Raw genomic sequence first — 13,105 nt, 5'->3', positions numbered from 1 at the left:
TTTTTTTAGCAAAGACCCTAGAGAATACAGTGGCGGTTGTTGCAACTTTTTATCTCACACAGTATTTGCGCAGGAATTTTTCGAACACTTTTTTTTGGGAAAAAAACAGTTTTGTGTTTAAAAAAAAAAAACAGTAAAGTTAGCCCAATGTTTTTGCATATTGTGAAAGATGAAGTTACGCCGAGTAAATAGATACCTAACATGTCACGCTTCAAAATTGCACAGGCTCGTGGAATGGCGCCAATGTTCGGTACTTAAAAATCCCCATAGGCGACACTTGAAATTTTTTTACTGGTTACATGTTTTGAGTTACAGAGGAGGTCTAGGGACAAAATGATTGCTCTAGCTCCAACGTTCGCAGCGATACCTCACATGTATGGTTTGAACACCGTTTTCATATGTGGGCGGGACTTACATATGCGTTTGCTTCTGCGTGCGAGCACACGGGGACAGTGGCGCTTTAACATTTTTTTTTTTTTTACATTTTTTTTTTTATTGTTAATTATAATTTCTTTTTTTATTGACACTTTTTTGAAAAAAAAAAAAATTTGATCACTTTTATTCCTATTACAAGGAATGTAAACATCCCTTGTAATAGGAATATGACATGACAGGTCCTCTTAATAGTGAGATATGGGGTCAATAAGACCCCACATCTCACCACTAGGCTGGGAAGCCTGAAACTAAAAAAAAATTAAAACGATCACCGCTTCCCAGCCAAAGCGGCACCCGTTTTTATGAATGGAGAGGCCGGGCGTGACGTCATAACATAGCGCCCGGCCTCCGACGATCATAGAGACTCCGGCGACCATCTGGTCCGCCGGAAATCTCTATGATCTACATCCGGCGCATCCTCTCCGCCTCACCGATCATAATGGTGAGTCGGAAAAAGCACCGGAGAGTGGCGGGGGGGGGGGGGAGGGACACGTCCCCTCTCGCCTCCCGTAAGAACGATCAAGCGGCGGAACAGCCGCTATGATCGTTCCTATGGTGTAGTGATTCGCCGCCTGAAACCGGCAATATCTGAATGATGTCTGTAACTACAGGCATCATTCAGATATACCCGCTCAAAGTCCACGACGTCATATGACGTGGGCAGGAAGTGGTTAATACAGGGCATTTTCGCCCCCTTCCTGCCCAGACCAATTTTCAGCTTTCAGCGCTGTTACACTTTGAATGACAATTGTGCGGTCATGCAACACTGTACCCATATGAAATTTTGATAATTGTTTTCCCCACAAATAGAGCTTTCTTTTGGTGGTATTTGATCACCTCTGCGGTTTTTATCTTTTGCGCTGTAAACAAAAAAAAGCGACAATTTTGAAAAAAACACAATATTTTTTACTTTTTGCTATAATAAATATCTCATTAAAAAAATTTTTTTTCCTCAGCTTAGGCCAATATATATTTTTCTACATATTTTTGGAAAAAAAACCCCAAAAAAACCCGCAATAAGCGTGTATTGATTGGTTTGCGCAAAAGTTATAGCGTCCACAAAATAGGGGATAAATTTATTGCATTTTTATTGTTATTTTTATACTAGTAATGGCGGCGATCTGCGATTTTTATTGTGACTGCGATATTGCGGCGGACACTTCGGACACTTTTGACAATATTTTGGGACCATTCACATTTATACAGCTATCAGAGCTATAAAAAATGCACTGATTACTGTGTAAATGTGACTGGCAGGGAAGTGGCTAACACTAGGTGGCGAGGAAGGGGTTAAATGTGTATCCTAGGGAGTGATTCTAACTGTAAGGGGAGGGAACTCACAAGGGAAGGAGACCGATTGGTGTTCCTCTGTACTGGGAACACCCCATCAGTCTCCTCTCCTCTGATAGGACATGGATCTGTGTTTACACACACACAGATCCACGGTCCTGCTGTGTTCACGGGCAATCGCGGGCGGGGTGCCTAGTGACACCGCAGGCGTGCGCCTGCCCCCTAGAGGCTCAGAAAGTAAAAGACGTCATATGAAGGGGGCCCAGAGGGACAAAGGGTTCCCGCCGCCGTCATATCACTATGCGTGGTAGGGAAGTGGTTAAAATAGTAAAGGCATATACAAATAATACAGCAAAGTGCTCCTGTGCAGTTATAAAGTGTCCAAAAATGTCATTAATGACCGTGCTGGAAAAAGCAATACAAGCAAAATGTTTGGTTCAGGTCATATGACAAGGTGCTCATGTGCATATGAGTAGCATCCAGCTGCGTCACTAATAACGTGATAATATAATCCGTGTAATTTGAAAAACAAATTGGAAGTTGAAGCGAAACTGAAGTAGACAGTTGGACGGGACGGTTGGAAGGGATTTGGGGGCTCTATAACGAGTCTGTGACCGGAGAGAGTGGTGAGGAGAAGACTGATTTTTCTGGCAGCATTGTAAAGATCCTGGATGGATATGCTGAGGAGCCCAGGAGCCTGATACTACTAAAAAGCCCAGAGGTGGTTCACATGCGTGCTTTGACTTAGCTTAATTGCAAAGTCGCACGCTCTAAGGTGAGCGTTCACTACTTAAGGAGCGTACCTGAGTGATGACACCCTAGCACATCTTGGATCACATACCAATTTGTTTTTCAAATTACACGGACTATATTATCATGTTATTAGTGACGCAGCTGGATGCTACTCATATGCACATGAGCACCTTGTCATATGACCTGAACCAAACATTTTGCTTGTATTGCTTTTTCTAGCACGGTCATTAATGACATTTTTGGACACTTTATAACTGCACAGGAGCACTTTGCTGTATTATTTTTATATGCCTTTGGTATTTTAAACACAGTTATGCACCAATCACTTTTAAATTGAGTTTACCATTATATGTTATATGCATTTATTTTATGTATTTACATAAGTATTTAATCTATTTATTATTCATTTGATTCAATATTTATTTTGGAAGCAATATACACACTTTTTGGTGTACACTACAACTAATATCACTTTTTAGCGCAGTGTATATGATTTATTCATTTGTTTTTGCACGGTATATGTGACGTGTTTAACGCTAGCAGCTTTTTGTACATTTTTTAATTCAGGCATCTAGGCAGTGGTGGCTCGCAGGACTTCTTCCATATATGTCTATCGTATGTTTTTAATTAGTTTCTACTTGACCTGTTTGATATGATCCATTGTTAATAAAATATAATTTTTTACTACACTATTGTCCATCTGCCTGTAAAGTCTGAATTAGGGCCTTGTGGCTCTTTATTCCTTTCCTCCTTCAAATTCAAGTATATACGGATGTGGTCTTAGGAGTGTTATTCTAAATTTTTGCAATTTACACACCATTTGTTATGATGCACTGATAATGTAATTTGTGTATTTAAACTGAAAGTTCAATTGCCCTTTAGGAATATATTTTTTCTTTCAGATTTCTGAAGAAAAGAAGTTTAAATATTACCTTAGGTCTCGACGATTCTTTCTTCTTCGCTGCGTTGTCAGAGCTTTTGAACTTTGCTACCTTTGCGCTTTCCTTCTTACTATTATTGTCAGATGTCTTAGCTGGATCATCACCATGAGAATGAACATCGGTCTCCCTGCTTTGCGTGTTCAAGGATATGTCAGGCTTTTTGACGTTCAAGTTTTGTCTTTTAATAGCTTGTTCCTCAGCTTTTGTTTTTTCTGCTTTTTTGTTTTTGCATCTCTCTTGAGCCTGTGATTTTGTGCTTGGGCAACTAGCGCCTGTGGGTTTTTTATTTTGGGCACTTGTTTTACTCTGGAAGGCTGAACTCTTTCCCATTTTGGCAAGCAGATCACTAACCGATTTATCTGAAATATAACACATACAGAAAATTGTGTATAGTAAACCCCTGCGCCAAACCGTGTATATTATAATTAAATTAAAAAATTTACTGTAATAAGTTAGAATAAGCTGCCACCCTGTGGTGTAAATCTACACTCAATAACAAATAAAATATTAAAGAGGAAGTAAACTCTGCCGTCCCTATGTGTCAGAAATCATGAAATCAGACCGAGACAGAAGTACAGTTAAATCACACTTGTTTAATAATAAAAGTAAATAGAACAAAACGTAGTCAAAACATAGCCAAAACATAGCCAGAGTTCAGGAACCGAAACGGATAGTCAGAAAAGTCAAACGTCAGGGAGCCGGAGATGAGCGTAGTAAAACAGCAAGCAGGATCTGGAGACAGAAGGGATGTCAGCCAAGCAAGTCTTTTAACAGGAATGCAGGAGAGCGTCTTTGTGATGTTGACTGAGGCGAATGCAGAGATCGTCTGGACTGGACGGCTTAAGTAGGCAGGACTAACGAGCAGGATATCATCAACAGCTGAGTAACTGTGAAGAGACAGGAGCTGGCATTAAGCCGACAGCTGGGCGGCCAGCTCAGAGAAGGAAGGGCTGAGCGCAGCTCTAACATTACCCCCTCCTCAACGACCCCTTCCTCCCGGAGGACCGCCAGGCTTGAGGGGAAAAAGTCTATGAAAATCATGGAGGAAGACAGGGGCATGTACATCCGAGGATGAGACCCAAGAGCGTTCCTCCAGACTGTACTTCTTCCAATGCGCCAGGTACTGTATGCGCCCACGGAACATATGGGAGTCAACAATGGACTGTACTTCATACTCCTCATGGTTCTCAACCTGTACAGGGTGAAGACGTGGTATCGAGGTGGTAAAGCGGTTGCAGACCAAAGGTTTTAATAAGGAGACATGAAATACATTCGAAATACGCATGTTAGAAGGAAGGTCTAATGCGCAAGTCACTGGGTTAATCCTGCAAAGAATACAGAAAGGCCCAATAAACTGAGGTGCGAACTTCAGTGAGGGAACGCAAAGTCAGAGGTTGCGAGATGACAGCCAGACCCTGTCCCCAACCTGGTAGGAAAGCGCGGCCAGGTGTCTGCGGTCAGCATGGAGTCTGTACCTAGCATTAGCATGTTGCAAAGCCTCCTGGACTTGTGCCCAAATGGAACGAAGACCACGGAGATGCTCCTCTAACGCAGGAATACTCTGCGGAACAAATGAGTCAAGCAACATGGAAGGTTGGAAACCATAGTTCGCCATCAACGGGAATAATCAAGAAGCAGAATTCAAGACACTATTGTGAGCAAACTGCCCACGGTAATAGGTCTAACCAGTTGTTATGATGGTCAGAAATATAGCAACGTAGGAATTGCTCCAAGGACTGATTGGCTCATTCTGCGGCCCCATTAGACTGCGGGTGATACGCAGAGGAAAAAGCAAGCTGAATTCCCAACTGTGCACAAAAGGCTTGCCAGAACCAGGACATAAACTGGCTAGCCCTGTCCGAGACAATCACCTTGGATAGCCCATGTAAGCGAAAGATCTCCCAAGCAAAAATAGAAGCCAGTTCCTTAGAAGTGGGCAACTTCTTAAGTGGAAAACAATGAGACATTTTTGAGAACCGGTCAACCACCATAAGGATAACTGTGTTGCCCTGGGAGTTGGGTAACTCAACAATAAAATCCATAGACAGGTGGCTCTCCATTGGGTATGGGTTGTAGGAGACCCACTGGAAGAGGTCATGAAGTCTTACTCTGAGCACACACAGAACAGCCGGCTACGAAGGCAGTTACATCAGCACATAGACTAGGCCACCAGAATTGTTGGGAAATGGCCCAAAAGAGTTGATTCTTCCCAGGGTGGCCAGCAGCCTTGGGAGAATGGCAAGTCTGGAGCACGGCAGTACGGGGACTCTCTGGGACAAAGCAACTGTCACAAGGTTTCTCAGGAGGAGCATGGACCTGAGCAGCAGAATTTTGTCACCCAAAGGAGAAGTGAGACTGGTGCGAACCGTAGCCAGAATACGATCAGGAGGAATCACAGGAACCGGAACCAACTCCAACTTGGAAGTGGAGGAAAATTGTCGTGACAAGGCGTCAGCCCTTACATTCTTAGTACCGGGTAAGAATGAGACAATGTAATTGAAACTTGACAAGAAAAGAGCCCATCGCGCCCTTCTGGGAGAGAGGCGTTTAGCCTCAGACAAGAATGTAACATTCTTATGGTCAGTAAGAATGAGAACCAGCACAGTGGTACCTTCATGGAGATGTCTCCTTTCTTTCAGGGCTAAAATGATCGCCAACAGCTCTCTGTCACCAATTTCGTAATTGCACTCCGCAGGTGACAATTTCTTGGAAAAGTAGCCACAAGGATGCATAGCGCTCTCAGAGGTAGGACATTGAGACAGAAGGGCGCCAACTCCAGTCTCAGAAGCATCAACCTCAAGGATAAAAGGTAACATAGGATCAGGATGTGCCAACACAGAAGCAGAAACAAAGGCAGCCTTGAGACTCAGAGGCCTTAACCACTTGCTTGTACTGCAGCAGAATGCCATGGTGAAACAATATTATGTTATGTTGCTTCGCCCTGTGGCCACTAGGGGCACGCGCGTGCTGCTGCTCGCCCCTGGAGCCGATGTGAGTGTGCCCGGTGGTCACGATCACCGCCGGGCTCCCGCAATCACTGCTGACAGATGGAGAACCGGGATCTGTGTGTGTAAACATTTATACAGTGATCAGTGCTATAAAAAATGCACTGATTACTGTGTAAATGACACTGGCAGTGAAGAGGTTAACCACTAGGGGGCGATGAAGGGGTTAAGTGTGTCCTAGGGAGTGATTCTAACTCTGGGGGGGTGTGCTTCAAGTCACATGACAGCGATCACCGCTCTCGATGAGAGGGAGCGGTGATCTGTCATTACACAAGCCAGAACAGGGAAATGCCTTGTTTACATAGGCACTTCCCCGTTCCGAGGCTCCGTGACACGATCGCCGGGAGACCGGCAGACATGGAGTCCGCTGGTCCCGCGGGCACAGTCATGCTGTACGCAGCGGGCACGCACGCATGCTATCCCCGACTCTTAAAGGGGACGTACAGGTACACCCACTTGCTCACCGCTGCCATTGTGCTGACGTATATCGGCGTGCAGCGGTCGGCAAGTGGTTAATAATAAAAGTAAATACAACAATAGGGCGGGATAGGGCGGCGCCATCTTTAGTACTGTCATCTTGAATCTGTGTAGAATATCATTTCCGCCCTTTCACGTTTCTCGCCATAATCTCACGTATGCGTGATCTGACATTACTGCATCGCCACTCATACCCGGCATGTTACATTTTTTTGTGCAAACAAAAAATTAACCCTGCGCTTGCTCAACAATTTAGCAGCTGACACAACAAACAGAATATTTTGTTCAAGGGAACAGGTATATAAAAGTGTAGCGCTATTGTGCCAAATAACCATATAGACAAAAAACGAAGTCTAGTGAGATGAAACGCATCGGGAGACTCCACTGCCGCCACGATTTTATACTAAGTGCTTTTTTACTGCATAAAATGTAAGTGTTTTACTTACGGAATTATGCTATGTGGCCGCTTTTTATTTTTTATGGGCCATTCTCTTGAGACGGGTAACCACCTATAAGAAGAAGATTCTCTTAAAGCTTCGATGCCTCTGGAGTTCCATCGTCATTGACTTTAAAGGTCCTTCCTCCATTGCCGGTTGGCAATATAAGCCCGTCTGACTCATAGAGCATATGTTCTTTTGAGTCCAACCCTTTTGGTAAGCCTGCATTTCATCTGGGTGGTGGTCCCATCACATTAGTTTTCTATATTGGTTACTCACGTAGTGAACAGGACCGTTTCATTCAAGTTTGGACTATGAACAATCATTGTACATAAGTGACACTTGAAGATCACCAGAGACTTTATTTTGCATTTTTTATATATATTTTTTCTTCATCACATTTGTGCATGTAATAATATATTTATTGTCTATTTGGCACAATAGCGCTACACTTTTATATACATTTTTTTGTGCTTTTATATATACCCGTTCTGGGTATATGCATGCCTGTCAGTCCTGCTCCAGCTCTCCTGTCCTGATTGCGCTCTCGGATGCAGTAGGTTTACTCCCCATGTGACGTCACAAGGACATGGGGAGTTCCAGGATGCAGGAGAAACTCTGCAGTCTCGCGAGGAGAGGGCAGTCAGAGGTGTGCTGCTGGGAGAGGAAATCCCATTCACGGCACCCTGTCAATGGATGGACCTCACAGAGAGTGTGCCATGAATGAGGGGAAGGAAAGCGCATGCAACGGTGACGTCAGTAAACCCAACAGGACAGATCACAGCAAAACTAAAACAGGTAAGGAGACATTTGCCAGCAGCAATCATTAGTGTTTTTTATGAGGATTACCATACAGTAAAGTTGTGTGGGAGGGTTTACAACCACTTTAGGAGGGGTGCTATTGTGCTAGTATTATTTCCTAGACCACAATTTCACAAAATCTAGAAAATTTATAGTAAAATGGTGGTTCCACTTCACACTAGAGTCTCTGGTCTCTCAGTCTGCAGCAGAGCATGGCGGGCATGATGGCGCCTAATCCCAGCGTTCAACTAAGGAGGTGGCCAAGAGGATGTTCAGCGGCTCTCTGGGAAACCTGCCCAAAACGCATTCCCTTCTCCTGGAACTCACTGACCAGGAAACCCTTCCAGAAGATCCGGAGACAGCATGGTCAGAGGACTCAGAGCCTACCTCATCATGGGACACAGTGAGTACACCAGCCCCAGATAACACTGTCAGGGCTCTGGCAGACCAGGAGCTGCATGCCCCTGAACCGACCCTTGAGACATTTTTGCAGCAGTCACCTCCTGCAACATGTCTGTCACTACCCTGACTACCGAGATTAAAGGGGTGAAACTAGAGCCGAATCTAGTTAGATAGGATATGCAGAAACTGCGTGACCGCACTGCAGCCCTTGAGGACAGGGTGAGTAATGTGGAGGATGATGTTGTGCCATTGCAGAGAGAAGTCCGCCATATGCAATCGATTATCACAGGCCACTCAAGACGCAATAATGTCCGTGCAGTGGGCATACCGGAGAAGGTTTGGGGAAAACCCTGTGGCACCTATGAAAAACTGGCTCCTTAACACATTTGGCAAAGAATCCTTCTCCCCCATGTTTGCTGTGGAAAGGGCTCACAGAGTCCCACCCAGGCCACCTAAACCTGGAGAGCCTCCTAGACCATTCCTATTTAAATTGCTTAATTTCAAGGACCAGGATGCCATACTATAAACAGGCCAGAACCAGAGAAGCCCTTATGAAGATGGATAACTTTCGCATATCTTTCTACCCTGATCTCTCTGCTGAATTACAGTGCCGCAGAGCCAAGTTTACTGAGGTTAAGAAGCGTCTGCAAATATGATGACGCATATGCTGTGTTGTATCCTGCCAAGCGTAGAATCGCTGCAAATGGCGAGATGCAATTTTTTGATACCCCTGCTAATGCATCCAACTGACTGGATCGTATGAAGCACACCTTTAAAAAAGCACCAGCACCCATGGCTTAATTGCGTTTTACCTTTTACTACCTGCTACTGCTAAATGTGGATACCCTAAGAGTAGATTTGAGCACACTGCCCTTTTTTTTTCTTTTCTCAATCCTTCCTTTCAGGCGGAGAGGAAAACAGTTGTTCACACTACATTTCACCAATGACTTGGATTCGCAAGTCCCTTCGAACATCGTCCTGCATGGACATGCTATGTTACCGGGCTCCTTAATTGCTTAAAGGATGCAAAGATCTTTTTTTCCTATTTCTTTTTACCGTTTTCGTTACTTGTTTTCCTTTTTTTTTTACCACCACTGACCCCTGCTGGTTGCGGTGTGAACGTTTTGTTCTCCTATTTCTTTTTTTGTGTTTGTCCAACTGGGAATACTTTTTTGTGGCAGACACTGCCACCCATTCACCTGGTCATAGTCTGGGGAACCCTTTTGCTTGCAGTTACTAAGTGGAGTCCCCTGACGACTTCCTGCACCTGAAAATGCCCCTACAAGTTTCTCACCAGTTTGTTGTTATACAGTGGGGACGGAAAGTATTCAGACCCCCTTACATTTTTCACTCTGTCATATTGCAGCCATTTGCTAAAATCATTTAAGTTCATTTTTTTTTCCTCATTAATGTACACACAGCACCCCATATTGACAGAAAAACACAGAATTGTTGACATTTTTGCAGATTTATTAAAAAAGAAAAACTGAAATATCACATGGTCCTAAGTATTCAGACCCTTTGCTGTATTTAACTCATGTGCTGTCCATTTCTTCTGATCATCCTTGAGATGGTTCTACACCTTCATTTGAGTCCAGCTGTGTTTGATTATACTGATTGGACTTGATTAGGAAAGCCACACTCCTGTCTATACAAGACCTTACAGCTCACAGTGCATGTCAGAGCAAATGAGAATCATGAGGAACTGCCTGAAGAGCTCAGAGACAGAATTGTGGCAAGGCACAGATCTGGCCAAGGTTACAAAAAAATTCTGCTGCACTTAAGGTTCCTAAGAGCACAGTGGCCTCCATAATCCTTAAATGGAAGACGTTTTGGACGACCATAACCCTTCCTAGAGCTGGCCGTCCGGCCAAACTGAGCTATTGGGAGAGAAGAGCCTTGGTGAGAGAGGTAAAAAAAGAACCCAAAGATCACTGTGGCTGAGCTCCAGAGATGCAGTCGGGGGAAAGTTGTAGAAAGTCAACCATCACTGCAGCCCTCCACCAGTCGGGGCTTTATGGCAGAGTGGCCCGACGGAAGCCTCTCCTCAGTGCAAGACACATGAAAGCCCACATGGAGTTCGCTAAAAAAACACCTGAAGGACTCCAAGATGGTGAGAAATAAGATTCTCTGGTCTGATGAGACCAAGATATAACTTTTTGGCCTTAATTCTAAGCGGTATGTGTGGAGAAAACCAGGCACTGCTCATCACCTGTCCAGGTGAAGCATGGTGGTGGCAGCATCATGCTGTGGGGGTGTTTTTCAGCTGCAGGGACAGGACGACTGGTTGCAATCGAGGGAAAGATGAATGCGGCCAAGTACAGGGATATCCTGGACGAAAACCTTCTCCAGAGTGCTCAGGACCTCAGACTGGGCCGAAGGTTTACCTTCCAACAAGACAATGACCCTAAGCACACTGCTAAAATAACGAAGGAGTGGCTTCACAACAACTCTGTGACTGTTCTTGAATGGCCCAGCCAGAGCCCTGACTTAAACCCAATTGAGCATCTCTGGAGAGACCTAAAAATGGCTGTCCACCAACGTTTACCATCCAACCTGACAGAACTGGAGAGGATCTGCAAGGAGGAATGGCAGAGGATCACCAATTCCAGGTGTGAAAAACTTGTTGCATCTTTCCCAAAAAGACTCATGGCTGTATTAGATCAAAAGGGTGCTTCTACTAAATACTGAGCAAAGGGTCTGAATACTTAGGACCATGTGATATTTCAATTTTTCTTTTTTAATTAATCTGCAAAAATGTCAACAATTCTGTTTTTCTGTCAATATGGGGTGCTGTGTGTACATTGATGAGGAAAAAAAAATAACTTAAATGATTTTAGCAAATGGCTGCAATATAACAAAGAGTAAAATTTTAGGGTGTCTGAATACTTTCCGTCCCCACTGTATGTCTAATGTGCGTACTTTGATTTTGTGGAATGTGAGGGGGCTGTTTTTCCAGAATCTGATCCCATTCCCAAAGCTCTCACAGAATTCCATCACTTTAATCAGGGCACAACTAAATCTACGGTGGTTTGGGATGCCCTGAAGGCTCATCTGAGGGCCTTATTTTTCACGCAGATTACCGCCATTAAAACTAAAACCAAAGAGTGGGAGAACCTGGTAATGAGTGAGGCCGCCAAGCCAGAAGAGTCATATGTTTCTGCAGCAAAAATACTTTAATGAGGAGGAAAAATACAGGACACTTGCTAACAATGATAGCTAACACCCAACAGGGAATGACCAATATAGAGGTGAACATCTAAAATGTAGAGGGGGAAATGGTAGTTGACCAGACCCGAATTCCTGAAGTATTTTCACGTCTTTCGGGATTTGTACACGTCTAAAATGCATCCCACACAGGAGGAGCTGGGTCATTTTTTAGACCAATGCTCCCTTCCACCTATATCGAGGCAGGGCCTTGCTGCACTTAATGACCCATTAACACTTGAGGAACTGTCTTTAGCAGTGCGTCAGGGCTGGGCTCAGCCCTTCCTGCTCAAAGCTGGCCGCTCAGCTGTCAGCTAGTTGCCAGCTGCTATCTCTTCACAGTGACTTACCTGTCATTTCCACTGCTGGTTTTTCGATGGACCCAGAGAAACTTTCAGCAGTCCTACAGTGGCCCTGACCCATGGGTTTACATCCTCTGCAGCATTTTCTTGGCTTTGCCAACTATTCTCGGAAGTTTATTCATAACTTCTCGTCTCTGTTCAAGCCCGACTGATATGACCAGAAAGGTTGGTAACCCACAGAGTTGGTCTCCGGAGTCCATTAAGGCCTTTTAGAGTCTCAAGGCTGCCTTTGTTTCTGCTTCTGTGTTGGCACATCCTGATCCTATGTTTTTATCCTTTTATCCTTGAGGTTGATGCTTCTGAGACTAGAGTTGGCGCCCTTCTGTCTCAACGTCCTACCTCTTAAAGTACTATGCATCCTTGTGGCTACTTTTCCAAGAAATTGTCACCTGCGGAGTGCAATTACATGATTGGTGACAGAGAGCTGTTGGCGATCATTTTAGCCCTGAAAGAATGGAGACATCTCCTCGAAGGTACCACTGTGCCGGTTCTCATTCTTACTGATCATAGGAATCTCACATTCTTGTCTGAGGCTAAAAGCCCCTCTCCCAGAAGGGCGCGATGGGCTCTTTTCTTGTGAAATTTCAATTACATTGTCTCATTCTTACCCGGTACTAAGAATGTAAGGGCTGACGCCTTGTCACGACAATTTTCCTCCACTTCCAAAGATGGAGTCGGTTCCGGTTCCTGTGATTTCTCCTGATCGTATTCTGGCTACGGTTCGCACCAGTCTCACTTCTCCTTTGGGTGTCAAAATTCTTGCTGCTCAGGTCCATGCTCCTCTTGAGAAACCTTGTGACCGCTGCTTTGTCCCAGAGAGTCTCCATACTGCCGTGCTCCAGACTTACCATTCTCCCAAGGCTGCTGGCCACCCTGGGAAGAATCAACTCTTTTGGGCCATTTCCCAACAATTCTGGTGGCCTAGTCTACGTGCTGATGTAACCGCCTTCGTAGCTGCCTGTGTTGTGTGTGCTTAGAGTAAGACTCCACGATCC

General features: G+C 44.5%; 1 protein-coding gene across 1 annotated transcript in view; it reads right to left on the bottom strand.

The window, feature by feature from the left end:
* The window catches only part of SYCP2 (synaptonemal complex protein 2), a 162,624-nt gene that overhangs the window by 107,712 nt on the left and 41,807 nt on the right, over window positions 1-13,105 (bottom strand). Inside the window, exon 20 of the mRNA XM_073606390.1 lies at window positions 3,411-3,778. Coding sequence (XP_073462491.1) covers window positions 3,411-3,778 — 368 coding nt within the window. The remainder of the gene's footprint in view (window positions 1-3,410; window positions 3,779-13,105) is intronic.

The sequence above is a fragment of the Aquarana catesbeiana genome, linkage group LG12 (genome assembly GCF_042186555.1).
Source record: "Aquarana catesbeiana isolate 2022-GZ linkage group LG12, ASM4218655v1, whole genome shotgun sequence".
Lineage (NCBI taxonomy): Eukaryota > Metazoa > Chordata > Amphibia > Anura > Ranidae > Aquarana > Aquarana catesbeiana.
This window is presented reverse-complemented; position numbering and strand designations above follow the sequence as displayed.